The 18755-nt window shown below is 34.0% G+C and overlaps 1 protein-coding gene across 1 annotated transcript in view; it reads left to right on the top strand.

Moving 5' to 3' along the window:
• slc15a4 (solute carrier family 15 member 4) overlaps nucleotides 1–10955 on the top strand; it is a 165821-nt gene extending 154866 nt beyond the window's left edge. Inside the window, exon 9 of the mRNA XM_056463262.1 lies at nucleotides 5823–10955. Within this exon, the coding sequence (XP_056319237.1) occupies nucleotides 5823–5974 (152 nt within the window). The 3' untranslated portion in view covers nucleotides 5975–10955. The remainder of the gene's footprint in view (nucleotides 1–5822) is intronic.
• The last annotated feature ends 7800 nt before the right edge of the window (nucleotides 10956–18755 follow it).

The raw sequence follows: 18755 nt of genomic DNA, 5'->3' as shown, positions 1-18755 counted from the left end.
CCACATTTTTTCTTTTTAAAAAACACACGGTTCCAGTTGGTGTTGAATGTTAAAGTTAGTTAGTATTGTCAGCAGTGCTCTTTCAGTTTTTAAAGACATACATTAGTCAAAATGATTTAGTTACTAAGTTTACAGTAATATCACTACAATATTATGGACTGAAAGATCCGCTGTAAAGGCTGCTCTCTGAATGTAAACATGTAAACATCTTAAACTATTACCGTCGTGTAGGATTTTTGCCACATTTTGTGACAGAATAGTCCAGCCTGATCTCACGAGAAAACGTAAGTATTTTACGTTTTGACAGTTTAGTGGCTAATTCGTATGAATTCGTACGAGTTCAGTCGTACAAAATGGTACGATTTAAAAAAGGAGGCGTGGCACCTAAACCCAACCGTCATTGGAGGATGATCAAATCTTACTAAATTGTACAAATTAGATCGTACGAATTCGTACGAATTAGCCACTAAAAAAAAAAGTTACGAATTGCCGTGAGATTGTGTTGAATAGTCTATACAGACACGGCTGTTTGATGCTGTTCTCTCCACCCACCAAGTCTTTGTGTCTCCCGAGTAATGCAAAGGTTGTTTTTTTCTTTTCCTATTTGGTGTGGGGTATCAAATTACATTTAAGCAGTTCCTCCTTTTCCAGCATTACCTCACATCCAATATCGAATTTATATATAAAAGGTACAATGTAGATGTTAACACTTCAAAACATTGAATCAAATGAATGAAATGTATATTTACCATATTTGTGGCAGTAAAATTCAGGCAACCAAAGCTGCATATGTCGTATTTTTTTATTTACTGTGCAGAGAGTGAGAGAAAAATAGAGAAGCGCATATGATTTATAATGCAATCAACATTTGTGAAAGGATTTCTCAGTGAACTGAATTTAGCCAAAACAGAGGGTGAAATTCAATCCCACACACAGTTGTCACCCAGGACTATAATGGCCGTGAGCAGTCAGAACAACAGGAGAGTTAGTTTAGACCCAAGAGCTCATAGTCTGTAATGCCAGCAGAATCAGAGCAAGTGTGTGCTTCTCTTAAGCTCCCAAGATGCTGAATTACAGGCTGTTCCTTCATCCTGTGAAGATGTGGCTTTTTGTTTATGGTTCCCCTGTAAGTATTGATGTTAGCCCTCTATCTGCTCTCAAGCATTTTATAGAGAGGCGAATTGAAGGAGAGATTGGATGCAGAAGGAATTCTTGTTTAGGTTTTGCTTCAATAAACCAGAGTCAGATGGGTTTGCAGGTTGCAATGGATGCTTACAAGCGGTGCGGGCAGACATGCTATCAGTTAAAGCTCCTTTGCCGCTGTAGGGTAGCATGAGGGGAGCAGATTGCCTGTTCGCTCTGATGCCTTCAGGGATCTAACAAGCGCAAACATATGCTTTATGCTTTCTTTTGACATATGAATGCAGCATCCACATGCAGATGTTCAGCTTCTCTTAATCTACCTGTGCTCAGGCCTTTGTAATTAATCAGGAATCTCTTTTTACTGATCAAGTGAGCAAAGAAAGGATGTTGAATAATTTCAGAAAAGAAATCGTGATATATAATATATTTATACATTTCTTTTAGGAAGAGAGACTGTAACTGAATATAACTAGTACATTTTTTTAAATTATTTGCTGTTCTATTAATTAAAGGTTTCCGTATTTAGTGATTTCACAAGTATTTTCCATTTATTTATGGTTGCAAATTGCATTATGGCATGTTGATCTATGCTTTGTCGACTTTTGATACTGAAAATGTATTTGTACGGTTGAACAAAGTGACTTTTATTGACATTTTAGTAGTTTGAAATAAAATAATTTATAAGATGTTTCTGTAAAATAACAGAAAATGTACTGGAAGTTGACTATAATACAGTTGTATCATAATACAGTGGTTCCCAAAGCGGGGGTTGTGGGACAATGACAGGGGGTCGCTTGGTGATTTTCAAAAGTCAAACAAATTTGACTTTTGTTTCAAGACGTTTGTTTTAAAACAACAAAAAAGTAAAAAAAAAATTTTAACTATTATAATTACTACATTTTAGTAACAACACAGCAATAGTGTCAGATGTAGCAGATTGATTTTTTAGCACCAGGTTAAACTTTCTGACACCTTTATGACTATCAAATACATTAAAAATAAATACAGGACACAACTGAACATTGAGAATGATTTCTGAGTGGTGGTCTTCAAAATTAAACAAAAAAATAGACTTGTGCTGAAAACATTTTGCCCACCAGTTAGGTGAGGTTATAAAATTAAACAGATTAATAAATGACTATGAAAATTATATGGTTGTTAGACTGTTGCATATTTTTGTGTTGTCAATATGCAGGAATTGATTAATATCATTGTATCCAAATACTTTATAAATAATATTTCAAAACTCCTCCGTTGTTTATTGTTTTGAAGAAAAAATGTTAAATGTTAAAAAAATGTTAAATCTTTTTAAAAAGAAAGTTTAAAATGGCTTAAAACAGTTTAATTTTTTTGTGCTGTTCATACCTAAATTTATTTAGCTTTTGTTTGTTTTATGAAAAATTTAAGAACCCCTGCCATTATATACATCATGAACCCAGATAATATATCACTTTAAGTTAATAAAAATGGTAATAAAAGTCACTTTTTCAAACTTTTCAAGGTTAAAAGGGTCCCATAATGCAGTTCAAAAGCATAAATAAATCAGTAAAAAAATAAAATAAAATAAAAACATAAATCTCAAAATGCCGAAAACAGCAAATTTACGGATATGTTTTACAGTGTAGTACTAGTAAATTAAAGGTTTACAGAAGATATGTTTGGTTTATTCACATCTGCAAAGTCTGTTTGTTCACTTGCTTATTCCAGCAACATATTTATATGCGCATTTTAGAAAAATGCATAAAAATGCTTAGTGGAAAATGCCAAGATGTGCATACACTTTAAAAATTATGCACACAACTTGGTAGGATAAATGTTTTATCTGAAAAGAAAAGATAAATATACCAAACACATATACCAAATAAATTCCAGCATGTGCATCAAAAAAAGAATGTGATTTTGTGATGGGATGGCATTAATGGACAAATCAGCCTACATTATTGACTACATTGTTAAACATCTGAAATGTTGTTTTGGTCATTCTAAAATCTCTTAGCCAAAGTCCATCATCTCACAGTGGTTTAGTATTATTACCCCCAGAATAATCTTGAGCGACTGCATTCCCAAAGAGCAGTCTTATGCCTCTAAAATCCACTACACGTTCACTGCATTTTAGCTTAGTCTTCTGAGGTGCAAATGTCATATTATGTAAGCAAAAGGGCCCACAGTGGCTTCTCTTAGCACAGTGATTTCCATTTCTTCCATATTTGGCACCAGTTCATGAGGAACTTTGACTTGGTGTTTATTGAAACTATGCTTTATCCACAAATGTTTTTATGCGATGTTCCAGTCATGTGCACACATCTAATTTGCATCTTTGGATAAAAACATACAGTTGATGTTAATTTACAGCTAATATAGCTAATGTTGATTTTTTTTTGTGTAATGTTGTGGTTTGCTTTACAAACTAGAAGTTGTAAACAAAACCATGCGTGTGTCAGCTTTTTATTGGACAGAAATAGTTGCACTCCCTTGGTGTGGTCTGTTTTTCAAACTGTGTCTCTTGTCTCGAAATTGTGTCTTCTGCTTGCACAAGTTCGTCATTTCCAATGTAGATATGGACAATCAGAGAGCAACATTGTCGTAAAAATGTGTATTATGCACATTTCAGTTATAACGGCAGGCTAGATACATCAGAGAAACACAGAACAGCCCACTGGGACCTAGACTGGGGTTTGTTAGTGGCAGTTCATAGGATCCTGCACCTGAGTTGCTTGGTAATGGTAGACGCCATGGGTGCACAACTCAAACTGTGCGATCCTGAAAACTTAAAAGGCAGAGGTCTTTCCTGTGAATGTGGTGGGTCAAGGTTTGATCATATTCACACATGAAATGAAACGTACCAAAGTTTGTTTGAAAGCAGATTGAGACTATAACTGTAGGACACTGGGCAACAGAGTTGAGGATCCAGTTTATTAAACAGAGAATAGCCACGCATGCAACGGCAAACAGGTACAAACAGTATCATAAGGGTAATCCAGAAGCATAGTCAGAAATAGGCGAATGGTCAGGGCAGGTGTTGAAAAGACGGAAACAAATAAACAGAAACTGGGTCAAAACACAGCAGGACAAGACCAGGAAAACTCTTCATAATGCTATGGAAAACAAACAAGACTCAATAAATGTATGTGTGAGTGAGATGTATAATATAGTCCTGGCAATGAGCTCATCATGAGCTTCCAGCTGTGTGTGAGTAATTAGAGAGAATCAGAAACTGGTGTGTGTGAGGTGCATGATAGTATTTGTAGTCCAGTTCAGTGACAGATGTGCAGTTCTCCAGTGATCTGCCTAGGTTAGATCACTGGTGATCATGACAGAGACCAACTCTTCAACTGTGTCTAGGTAAGTTTGTTTGGTGCACACCAGAGTGTGATTTCTATATAGAAAATGCGAAGCTACATCATGGCGAGTTGCATTCCACCATGTTCTATGACAAGCTCAGAAGATCACTTACAAACCAATGCAAATAACCACATAATTTTTCGACCGCTTATTAATACTTTTCAAACACTGAAAATAAAATAGACTTAAATATCTAAATATTAAATATGTAAAAATCTTTATTAAAATATTATTTGTGTGTCTTTCGAAGCTAAAAATATTAATTCCACAATATTCAGTCTCCAGCGCTAAAGTGGATCTAGAGAAGCTAAGCATGGACACAGAACGATCGAATCAAATAAATGAACCAAATTATCCATGAGTGACCGGGAATTAATGAACTGCCGCAAGAAAACATTTCCTTTTTTAAAGATTTTCTTCTTTATTTGTTGTGTGAGTGCTTAGCTTATTGAAAATAATAGGGCTGCACAATATTGGAAAAATCTAACATTGTGATATTTTGTTAGTCTGCGGTATATATTGCGATATGAACACAATTTCACCAGATGACTAAAATAGCTTTATTTAGAAAGAATTGATAATTTTAGATTGATTGGGCTGATTCTGTAGGGGAGTGCATCTGCATAACATCTAATAAACACATTCAAATCTTAGATAGAAACAATAATGAAAAGTTACATTTGAAATAAACAGTGTTTTATCATTTTCAGAGTCTTTTTTAAGTAAAAATAAAAATAATTCAATAAAATTAATTGTTATTAAAGTTAACGGTACAATTTCTTATGTTTGAATGCTGTTAAAATCTTCATATAGTCACAGGCCTCAAACACATGGAAATTATAAATTATAATACAGGCTCAAAATTGCAAATTCTGTGATGTGACTATTGTGAATGTTCACATTGCGATATCGATGCTGAAACGATATATTGTGCAGCCCTACAAATAAGTGTATAAATGATACAATAAACCTATGGAGATCAATGGAATCCAGGCTCCTGTGACTCAAATTCCCAGAACACACTCCTATTCACTATTCACAACTGACCCAAAAGATCCGCACCAAAGGGGAAAACGAACTTGAGTTCAATTCAATCAAATCAAACTAGAGGAGAATACACTCTTAGTTATAAATTGCAATTATTAATTAACACTCTTGCATCAAAAAAATTCAGACATACCGCTGAGAAAATATACTAGAATGTAGTTTCAGCTATTATGTAATGGTGTTGTGATTTCTGTGCTGCAAATCATGTAAATCATTATTATCCACTATTGACATTTTGATATTCACATCCAAATGATCCCTATTTCTCCCTTTCTTTCTTCTCTCTGCAGGTAACATCAACGAGTGCAGACTGAATTATTACTTCTTCCTCCTGGCCGCCATCCAGGGAGTCACACTCCTCGTCTTCCTCATTGTGTCTGTGAAATACGACAAACAGAAGCCAAAACCAGCGAGCCATAGAGCATCTATGAGTAACTCATGACCCCCTTAACTCATCGCCAGCCTTAAACAGCCATACTCTCTCACCTTCACTCATTCCTCAACCAACAAATCATGTGCCAAACATTTTGCTAATAATGAGGTATGATTTTAAAATATTTGACGCGAAAACTTGAAGTCCCATGCGTTTGCTGGACCTGGCCTTAATGTTTCGTACTGTATGAAATGGCTGGAAATTAGGTTTAATGACTCCATTAATGAACTTAATAGGTATGGGTATGTTTAGGCAACTCTTTTTCTCAATTTTGGTTATTTTGACTGCATTTGTCCACTATATCACAGAATATAGTGGATAACTATATTATACAGTCCACAAATGACACTTTCTTTTAAACAGAGGGTGTTTTAGATTTGTTTACGACGGGTTATACCACCAATTTAAATTGAATATTTATTCAGATTTTTTTAAGTGATTAATGCTCAGAAGGGTTAGACCACTCCTTTTCAAATGTATTTAAAATAGTATTTTTGAGCATGTCTTGTTTTTGTGGTACTTTTTTAGAATTTAGGTTAACTTTTAGGGTAATTTTGGCACTATTGCGCTGTATGGTGCATTCATTGATCACTTCATCAATTCTAATTTATTAATAGATAGTAATTGTCTTGTTTTGAAATACTGTTGATGTCTTAAAAAAGGCTACTCATTTCACAGCCAATGAATCACAAGTAGCCCATACAGTATCATCAGTTAAGCAGTTGAAAAGCATGCAGTGCAAAAGAATTGACAATATATATATTTTTTCAAATAGTCAGATCAATAGTAATAATAATTGTGTCCTTAACAGTTTGATTACATTTGTATCTTCGGTACTAAACCTGTGGCATTACAAGCTTTTCTCACTTTTTAGATGAGGTTTTTATCAGGCATTAGATTCCTACTAGCTTGTTTTTAAAGATTTTGATTATAAGTTGTAAGGCCAAGCTTCACTCTTTATAATGCTTACACTCAAAAAAAGGATCAAATAATAGATTTTTGCTGCTTGTTCTTAACTACTTATTTAAAATTAACGAAAATAACACCATTCTGGAGTTTTTTTTTGAAAACAGAATTGTTTTATGTTGTTCAATCTACTTAAATGTGTATAAACAATTAAGTTAACTTAATGGATTTGTGTTGGGACAACATTTAGGATCTTTATAGTGTCTGATGAGCAGTGTTGGGGGTAACACTTTACGTAATAATATGCAGTAACGAGTAAAGTAACGCATTACTTTTGAAAATAAGCAATATTATTTGAGTTACTTTAAGAAAAATGAAACGTGAATTACATTTTAACTTGCTTGATTGGCTTTTAAAAATATATATTGTGGAATAAAAATTAGGTTGAATCACATACTCGATGAGAGAGTCTGCTACGAAGGAACAGACAGTTGGCTTGCACTCATCATCAGGTCTCTTTTTTCACAGCAGATGAGTCAGTGTACTGTTCTAGTAACTGAATAAATTGGATATTGGTTCATTTCGAGTCAGAGGGGGTATCCGGCATGTTAAAAAGTAAGTAATAAAGTACTTAGCCTACTGAAGATGCAACCGTTTCACACTGAATTAATTTGGTGAACTGGTTCGACTGCTTCATTTAGGATACATTCACACCGCAAGGCTTAGTGCTCAAATCAGATTTTTTTTTCTCAGATCTGATTTTGTTGCATAGCTGTTCACATTGTTGTTAGAAATGTAAGCAGTATTAGATTTTCAATGTGAGCAGATCATGGTCATAAACTGACCCGCATGCGCAAAAGTACAGTTACGGACAACATAAAATGTCTAATTATATACACAATGTGTATGAAGTAAGCACGTTGTCAGATTATGTTTAATATGATTATTGCCCTTTTCACAGTCAACCGTGGTGTATTTTAACATTTTTAAAGGGTTGTTCTGCTACTACTAATGCACATTTCGGCATTTGAAATCTAATATGAGTCTCTTGTGATTAAAAACACTGATCATTTGTGATTTATGACAACCGCAGTGCGTGTCGTCTGACCACCGCTGTAGTGAACTCATCTAGGGTTAATGAGCATCCGCAGACTGAACTGTGAAGGTGGAGTTGGTTTATCTCTATTTGAAGTTATTTCATTTCACTTTGTTATGAACAACTCACTTTCTGTGGTAAAGTAATTTCTCTGTGTGCCATTCTACTATGCTGCTGAGGAGTAGAGGATGTTTGCAGTACAGAATGATGACGCATGTCGCTCAAAGATGTAAAAGTCACTTGAAATCCTACATAACCATTCACACTGTGGTCGCATTGCAAAACATCTGATCTGTGTCTGATTAATATCACATATGAAAGTAGCACAAATCAGAATGAAAAAGATCAGATTCCTTGCAGTTTGGGCTGTTCACACAGCCAAGACAACACATGTCATAGGTGAGCAAAAAAAGATTCAGATTTGGGCCACGTTTGCCTGCAGTGTGAATGTAGCCTTAGAAGATTCGGTTAAGGACAACTTATTCGCGAATCGCCCGCCATCACTACAGACAGTCAGAAACAGAAACATTGGCATGCCTTAGACTTACGTTTTTGCAATAAATTTGTGTTATTTTGAACTCATCGAAGCAAAGAAGTGGATTGTCATAAGTGTAGATTATGTGTAAGTAAAACTCTTGACTGCAAGAAACACGACGTTTAAGCTAAACAACAAATGACTGACATCAATTCACGTTCTCCAGGTCAAACAATTAATCTGACTAAAATCAAAAAATTATTATTGCTTTTATTGTTGAGGAGGTGCAGCCACTGTCTACTGTTACTGTAGAAGCGACTATGTTTTGAGATATAGTAAGATTTTTTTCTCTTTTAGCAAATGATTGACACATTTGTTAAGGCCATGTAAAGCAATTTATTCAATTTATAAAGCAGAAAGATTTATTTTGTTTTGGGGATGTTTTTATTGTCTTACTGTTCATTTTATTATTAAACATTTTAAAGGTTTAAAATCTGTTTTTGCCTTAATATAAATTATTTCATGTTAGTACTCTTAGGCTTGATTGTCATTATTATCTCAATGAACAGTGAATTTACTTTACTAATAAGACAAAACGTACAAAAGTAGCGTTTACAATACTTTAAATGATTTCATTAATCTTTATATACAGCATGCATAGCTCTAGGCTCAGAAAGTTCTCAAAATATAATGTTATCCTACATTTTTAAAGGAAAATGAAGGTGTAGGTTATATAGGTGGTTGTTAAATGCAGAGCTTCTCTATAAAAAAAGGTAAAAAAAAAAAATCTGCAAGTTCTGAAAAAGATCAAACCTCAGCCAGGTCAGGAAAAGTAACGCAAAAGTAACTCAAAAGTAATCTAATGCATTACTTTCCATAAAAGTAACTAAGTAAGGCAATTAGTTACTTTTTTGGGAGGAGTAACTCAATATTGTAATGCACTACTTTCAAAAGTAACTTTCCCCAACACTGCTGATGAGTAGATCTTCTGAGAAATGATGAATTTGCACGAGTGCTGATATCATAATGCAACAAGCCTCAGCTGACGGCTTTACAGCAGGGATATATCTGCAAACTTAAATAAATAGTGTTTCCCCTTGGAGCACCTGCGTCTTGTTTGTAATGATTCATGTGCTTTTTTAAGGCTTTTTTGATGAACAGCAGACCTTAAAAGCTCTCAATGAGGTTCTGTAGTGAAATCACATTTGCACTAATCTCTTGTATAAATAACACACTTATAATTGAGTATTTAAAGTCATCAATTTTACATGCAGGCTTATGATACATCTTTCATAAAATGTATACCTCAGCTTCATAATGTCATCATGCTGTAGAAAGCGTCTTGCTTGATGTAATATTTATGCAGATTTTGCAACGGCAACCGCTTTGGTGCTCTTTTTGCCAACTAATTAAGTCTGAACTAAGTCTGCTGGCTTCACACAAGCTTAACACAATAGTAGCAACTAGAGATGCACCGAATTTTTGACTGAAATTTTTTGGTTTCAAACTTAAAAGGTATAGTTCAGGCAAAAATAAAAATTCCCTCATCATTTATTCTCCTACGTTTGGTTTTAAGCCTTTATGAGTTTCTTTCTTCTGTAGGACACAAAGGAAGACATTAGCCGAGTTTTCAGTCCTGCCTGAAGCGAGCAAGACAGTGTGAGCCAGGGCCAGTCGTGTTTCTAGTCACTTTCGGGGCCAGATCGGGCCAAAGCGGGGCTTTCTTGAGGCCAGCAGCTGGCCTTTTTTTGGCCCACCTTGGGCCAGCTGGGCCTTTGGGGCGGAGTGAAAGCAGAGGTGGAGTTTGCAAGATGGTGTGCCACTGTCATAACATTAGTTTTCCCATCACACACGAGTACATTTGGCAAAGAATAAATAAATAAGGCAATGAAAAAACAGCTACTGATCAGTTTAAGATATTCCATACAACAACTTAACCCTAACACCTTATAGGCTAGGGGTCTTTTGCTTAAGATCGCTCTTTTGTTTCCCTTTTAAATTTAAGGTTGTTGCATAAAATAATACTTGAAGTAGTTTTAATTCAAATCCTACTTGGTGTTTCAATAACACAATAATCTTTACACCATATTAAAGACACAGCAGTCAGTAACTCTCAATTGTCGAGAGTTTTTTGTCAAGTTTAAAAGGTGTGTTTGTGCATGAAACATGCGTGTTTAGATGTGTGTGTGTGTGTGTGTGTGTGTGCGTGTGCGTGTGCGTGTGCGTGTGCGTGCGTGCGTGCGTGCGTGTGTGTGTGAATGTGAGACCGGGTAAAAGAAGGCTCGCTTCACAGCTCTGTCGTTACTGCGAGCGGCTTCTTTCTTTCTTTATTTCTTTTGGAGATAATACAATATATAAATACAACAGACACACAACTTTACAAATTACATGATCTAGCCTAAATAAGCTATAGGCTACTGAAATCATTTAAAGAATTACAAATATCGGATATAATAAAAACTAATTAAAGATACCAATATAAAACAAACAAAAGCCATAAGAAAATAGCTATATACACAATACAAATAAAGCGTTTATACAATACAAATAAAACCGTTTTAAACCATTTTTTAAACTTTCATGAAATCTGAAAAAAAGAAAAAAGATTATAGATATTTTCTAAAAACAATAAACAAAGGAGGAGTTTTGAAATATTATTTATAAAGTATTTTGGATACGATGATATTAATCAAATTGTGCAAACAGAGCATTTTTGGGTGAGCAAAACCAACAGAATCTACCCTTCAATTCCTTTCTGTCATCCAGTCCTGTAGCACTGCTTTATAAATGGATTGGGAAAAACTGCACCTAAAAATGTGTTCTATTTTCTCAAACAAGTGTTTATGTTTTATATGACATTGTTACGTAGCGGATGCACAATGCTACGCACATAAGGTTAAGGATGACCGTCTATTAAAAGAGGTCACCCGGAGTCCCTGTTCCTGCTCCCCCAAGCACAAGTTGTCAAAAAGGGGTAACAGATATATTAAACATATATTTCAATATCAGAACCACGAAACAAAAAGGCCAAAACAATTAAAAAAAGCAAGGTACGCTACCTAATATTACATTTCTTACCTAAACCGAAAATAAAGCTCTGTAAATAAAACAACAATCCTAATCTCCTTAACTATCCATTAAACAAGAGAAACGTAACAAAAGAAAAAGGGCCTTCCCTGAGATCATTCAGTAGTAAATAAACATTTAACCACAGCTAACACAGAATACCGTCCTATTACCGCATTTAACAGAGTATCTCACCAGATGACTTAGAACAAGGGTTACAGACAGGAAATAAACGATCAGCCACCGCTAATGCAAGTTACCGTCCTATTACCGCATTTAACAGAGTATCTCACCAGATGACTTTGGAAAAGGGTTTCAGACAGAAAGATATCACTGCCACACAGTGAACTTAGAGCGATCTTCTCACACACACACAACAGCGAGGGGAAACAGGAAGAGAACTCGATGAACAACGCCAACAGCGTGCTTTTATAATTGGCACCGCCCCTCTCAGCTGCACCTGATCTCTGCTCATGTGGAGAGAGAGAGAAAGAGACAGATAATGTAGGATACGATACACACCAGCATTGTCAAATAAAAGTTACTCAATATGTAAGAGACATGGTAAAAATTAAAAAAATACATTTTAAATCAGAAGGATATTTAATATTTTATATGGTTTTGTGCTTTGGGGAGAATCAGTCTAGATATGCCATTCTGCCGAAACAAGTATGCTATGAAAAAGGTTTTATATGGAGTTATTAACAGATAAATTCTGTGGTTTTATATTGTGGATGGTGTGCTGGGTCATCCCTCCGTTAGTGGCGAGACCACTCGATGTACCATGCCAACTGTCAGTCGGCGAGTAAACGAATATAATGAATGAACATACATAGGCCTGTGTGTATAGACATATAATGTAATGCTGCATAGTATAGTTGTCTCCATTTGAATCATTTCATGATGATGCGATGGTGCTTTGTCTGCTTTGTTTGATTCCCGCTGAACTGAGCAGGTTGTGTGACGTTTGACTCGCGCTGGGAGTTATTGGCCTGACTGTGGAAACGTGGCATGATTTCAGCCTCACTGCTCAACCTTTGGCCCGGCCCGGCCCGATAAAAGCCCTGGCTCGCACTGGCCCGACAGTGGAAATGCGTCTATTGTGAAGAATGCTGGTTGCTGGCACTCATTGACTTCCATAGTAAGAAAAACAAATACAATGGAAGTCAGGGGTTGCCAACAACCAGCTTTTTTAAAAAAATCTCTTCTTTTAGGTTCAACAGAAGAAAGAAACTCGGTCACACTTTATATTAAGTGGCATAAATATAACAATATTTATAAAATAAACCAAAAAAATTAAACAGAATGTACTTACTGTGTTTATAATGTATTGCAGAATGCTCTTAATGTGTTATATGAGTAGGGTTATGGGCAGGTTTGATGGTATGGGTAGATTTAAATATGGGTAAGGGATGATCAACTATGTAAATGAAAAATGTAATTACAGAAAATAATTGCAGATGTAATTACATGCATGTATTTAATCAATCATAAACACATGTAAAACATGTATTTAGACGATAATACCTTGTAACAAATGATTATTTTTCAGTGCAAGTACATGGTAAGTACATTGGTTAAGGCTACTTAATATAAATTACTTAAATAGGTTTTAAAGAAGTGAAGGCTGAGTAAATGATGACTGAATCCTATAAACTATCTCTTTTAATGATTTTGAAGGGCTGAAATGGTTGACCAATACATTCACTTCTAATTAATGGTTCTCCAATGGCACTTTTTGACTGTTAGTGTACTGCTAGTGTTAATAAAATGTGTAAATATTAATATTTTACTAAAGATTTAGTGATTTTTTTAATCACTTAAAATAGATTTTTAAATCTCAGGACTGATCTGTTATTGTATAAACACTAGTATAGGGTGTCTGTTATACAAGAATCGCAATAAGCATTAGTTTGAATATATTACAAAGTCTCGGTTTTTAATTTAGCCAATTCTGTAATGGAGATTGCTTGCTGTTTCACGCTCTTGAATTTGACAGTTCACTGTAGTTGCATCAACTCAAGCAACAACATGGGTGAAGCACATGATAATGACTGATCTTTTCTTACTTTTGAGCAGTACTGTTAGAAGCAATAAATAAACTAAATGACAGAAAATGCATACTATCGTATATAATTTGTCAATTAGTGTTTAAACTGTGGAAGATTATTACAGAAGAAGCTTATACTGCCTTGCTTTTAACATTTACCTCACAGAAAAGGTGAAAATATCAATCTCCATACCTGTATTACCTGGCTATAAGAGAGCAGCATGTTGCTAATTATGTGAACTGTATTACATATTCATTGTTTTCATAGTTCCAACCTTTTAGTGATTTCCTAAAATGACAGAGTCTTTCATTTGGTGAACATAAAATATATTTTTAAAGAATGTTGGTAAACAGTTTTTGACTAACCTTTGACATCAGCAAAGATTTATTTTATTTTTATATACTTCATATAAGTCAATGTGTTCAGCAAAAGAAATGCTTCAATTTCCCTCTAGTTGTTTGCTTTACATGCATACATACATACATACAGTTGAATCAGAATTATTAACCCCGTTTATTTTTTCCCTAATTTGTTTAACAGAGATTTGTTCAACACATTTCTAAACATAATAGTTTTAATAACTCATTTCTAATAACTGGTTTATTTTTATCTTTGCCATGATGACAGCAAATAATATTTGACTAGATATTTTTCAAGACACTTCTATACTGCTTAATGTGACTTTTAAAGGCTTAACTAGGTTAATTAGGTTAACTAGGCAGGTTAGGGTAATTAGGCAAGTTATTGTATAACGATGGTTTGTTCTAAAGACTATCAAAAAATATATATAGCTTAAAGGGGCTAATAATTGACCTTAAAATGGTTCATAAAAAAATTAAAAACTGCTCTTATTCTAGCCGAAATAAAACAAATAAGTTTCTCCAGAAGAAAAAATATTATCAGACATACTGTGAAAATGTCCTTGCTCTGTTAAACATCGTTTGGGAAATATAAAAAAAAACAACAAAAAAAAAAAATAATACAAAGGGGGGCTAATAATTCTGACTTCAACTGTAGATATGAGCATGGTAAATGAGCACTTAAATAAGCAGTTTTACCACGCTCCTGTGTGTAGGTTCAGAAATGTTCACTTTTATGGCAAAAACAAGTTCATTTCATGGTCTTTAAAGTGAAATAACTCCACATAAAACAGAAGGCTGAGAAAAATGCTTATTTTCCATATAAATTTCAGAAGTTTTCACACCTAAACTCTTCATTCATATATATATATATATATATATATATATATATATATATATATATATATATATATATATATATATATATATATTATACACTAGCGATCAAAAGTTTGGGGTCAGTAGGATTTTTAAATGTTTTTGTAAAAAAAGCTTCTCCTGCTCATCAAGGCTGCATTTATTTAATCAAAAATACAGTACAAATTGTCACATGTTGTTGCACTACAAAATAACTCTTCAAAATTAGTTTGTAATTTAATTTAATAATTAATTTCAGTGTTTTTAATGATGAATTTTCAGCTTTGTACTCCAGTCAAGGATCAGTCCCATGATCCTTTAGAAATCACTCTAATATTAATTATTATTAACATTAATAGTAATAAAAGCAATAATGACTGGGGTAATAGTTTCATTTAAAAATAAAAGCCGCCTTGAAAACTTACTAAAAATACTAAAAACTGGCTCCAAACTTTTGACCAGGTGTGTGTGTGTGTGTGTGCGCGCGCGTGTGTGTGTGTGTGTGTGTGTATCTGTATATATATATATATATATATATATATATATATATATATATATATATATATATATATATATATATATAACTAGCCAATTTAAATAGAAAATTAATTGTTATTAAAATTAAATGTGTATTGTGTGCATTTTATTACTTTTAACTTGCAGTTGATTTTAAAATAAATAATAAATAAAATAAAAGCTCTTGTCATTAAACTTTATTTTATTTTAATGTTTTTTTTTATTATTATTATTATTATTATTAATATGTTACAGTAAGTAATTTACAAACATCAATCTTTTTTTTCCCAACGAAGTGCGTCCTGAATTTTCAACTTCACACTAGAAATTTCATTTCGGTGCATCACTAGTAACAACACTCCATTATGTTCCTATGCTGGTCCTATCTTATGTGATTTCACACACTGATAGTTCCTGCTGTTTAGGTTGTATTTGTCAGCAGTTCTTACACCCTGTGCCTTCGAAGCCAAAGTTGCTCCACATGACTTTATTTTTGCTCTAAATCTTTACAAAATCCTTTTGAATGTGTTTTGACAGACAGTATTGACGGCAGTGTGAAATAGTCAATTAACAGTAGGAGGAAAAGGCTTTGTTCAATTCAACTAACCATGTTTAAATATGATTTTAAAGTGCTTTAAATATGTAAATGAATTCCCCCACATAGTCTGTCATCATTCAGTTACACAGTTCCTGAAACATGTTTGAGTGTGTGCAGTGAAAACATACATGTGGGTTTATTTTTCATGATTTGGTTCATGTAAATGAAGTTGTTTCTTTGTTGTTCAATACAATAAAATGCATTTGACCTTTTGAGAAAGCAAGTTTATTACAGTTCCCTCATTTTCCTTCTCAAGTGGCAAGCTTGCGACGTCTCCATCTGAATTGCATTTGTCTGATTTGATCAGGTGAGTGTGTGAAATCAGGACATCATCGCTCTTCACCCACAGCAGATCCAGGCTGACGAGTCATTCGCTGAGTGTGTGGCTGTCAGTGAAGCTGTTTGAACTCACGGCTCTTTCTCTTCCTCTCACTCTGACTCAGACTGTTGACACAGCCTATATATTTCTACCGCCTCCATCATTTTCTCTCTCTTTTTTTACAGTGCTATGCTCTATTTAAATAAGGCAGAAGCTGAAGGTGTGAGCCGTGTTTAGGAATAATGTGATGGATGTTTTATCCGAGTCTGTTAAGAAGTCTAAGGTCAGTGCTCTTGTCTTCTAAAAGATATGACTTGTTAAACAGGTCGTGATCGAGTCTTATTTTCAAATCTGCACAAATCTATTTTCTTTTTAATTGACGATCTTTTTTTAACTATTATTGATCTCCAGAGCTCTTACTGTTGCTGTATTCAACATTTAGGTCTGAAGAATTTATTTAATCCACATTTTTATTTACAAATGAAAGTGATTGGGTCATTTTAACATTGAGTATGTGAAAAATGTTTACTATAATGGTTGAACTGTGCCTTGGAGTGATAGATAGATAGATAGATAGATAGATAGATAGATAGATAGATAGATAGATAGATAGATAGATAGATAGATAGATAGATAGATAGATAGATAGATAGATAGATAGATAGATAGATAGATAGATAGATAGATAGATAGATAGATAGATAGATAGATAGATAGATAGATAGATAGATAGATAGATAGATAGATAGATAGATAGATAGATAGATAGAGTGCTCATCATAATTGAATACACACCATTTTGTAAATGAATATTTGTATCCATTTCTCAGTGAATATAGACAGTGTATTTTGGTGCATTTAAACAAAACAGATTTCCTAAACAGATATCTTTATGAAAATAATATTCTAGTCGCCAAACATATTTAGAACTTGAAAGAAAATACAATTAAATTCAAGCAAAATATTTCAAAAAAAAATTAAAACCTACAAAATTTCAAAATTTTTTCAATTTTTTTTTGTTTCTCTCGATTTTTCCTTGTTTTTAAATTAGTATTTAATATTTTTTCTCTAACACATACATTTGGGTGTACTAGTGTTTGGACCGTTATAAGTTATTTTGTTAGATAAGCTCCAGATTTGGCTTCAGAACTGACTAATCTAATGTATATGCATAAATATAACATTGTAGAGCTTCCTATTAAAAATATGAATGTAAAAGATTGGTCTGTGAGGGGTGTATAGGGGTCATACATGCTGAGCACTATAGATAGATTCTATCTTTATTATTATACTTTTTTCTGATTTGTTTCTCTACTGTAAAATGTGACCACTGTAAAATGTGACCACTTGTCACAAACCTGCTTAAGTGTATTTATTTTCTGTTTAACACATGGAGAAAATGTTGGAAACCGGTAACCGTTGACTTGTTTTTGCTACAATGGTTACATGTTTCTACTGTAACATTCTTCAAAATAACTTTTTGTTTCAGCATAAAATGCAACTCATTAAGATCCAGTATGGAGTCACTTGAGAATGAGTAAAGGGTGAGAAAATGTACATTTTGGGTGAACTATCCTTTTAACGGCGTAATGAAATGGAAGTTCCGTTTTTTTCCAAACTCCATGCTCTTTTTAGTGTTTGTGTGGTTATTTATTTATTTTTATAGACCTGTAAGTTTAGAACATGTCCAGTAAGACGAGTGTTAGGCCCCCCTCACTCACAACCCCCCTAAAAATAGTTTACCCTTATATAAATGGCTATAGTGAATATAATAAATTAAAAAGATAATATTATGAATAAATCAAAGTATTATTATTGTTTTTATAAAAGTAATATTATTATACAGTTATTCTAAATATCAGAAATCAATCCAATGTAACAACTGGAGTGATATATGATCTTCTATGAAATCTTTTGCATGAATTTTTATTTCGTATGACAATTCTAGAGAACACAAAACAATGCATATAGAAAATAACGTCTTTATTCTTGGATTAGCACTCTTAATTAATACACTAGCCGGCAGCTAGCTCTCTGCAACTCCCACATGGTCACCCAGTGAAGCCAAGCAGGGTCAGTACCTGGATGGGAGACCACATGTGAAAGCTAGGTTGCTGCAGGAGGTGGTGTTTTTGAGACTAGCAGGGGAAGCGGTCTGTAGCTCCTCTCAGTGTTTTGATGAAGACTCTATAGTGCTCAGTGAGCGCCTTCATTTGGATGAGATGTTAACCCGAGGTCCCGACTCTCTGAGGTCGTTAAAAAACAATAAGATTAGGGGTTTAACTCCAGCATCCTGCCCAAGTTTGCCCAATGGCCTCTGCCCATCATGACCTCCTAACCATCTCTTTTCTAGCCTTCTCTTTTCCACCAATCAGCTGGTGTGTGGTGTGGTGCGGTGCAAAATGGCTGCTGTCAGGTCATCCAGGTGGATGATGCTGGATGAGGAGATTCCTCCTAAAAGTGTGTAAAGCACTTTGAGTGTCCAGAAAAGCGCTATAGAAATGTAAGGAATTATTATTATTACTTACATATAAAGTAACCTGTAA

Source organism: Danio aesculapii, chromosome 8 (assembly GCF_903798145.1).
Source record: "Danio aesculapii chromosome 8, fDanAes4.1, whole genome shotgun sequence".
Classification (NCBI taxonomy): Eukaryota; Metazoa; Chordata; class Actinopteri; order Cypriniformes; family Danionidae; genus Danio; species Danio aesculapii.
This window is presented reverse-complemented; position numbering and strand designations above follow the sequence as displayed.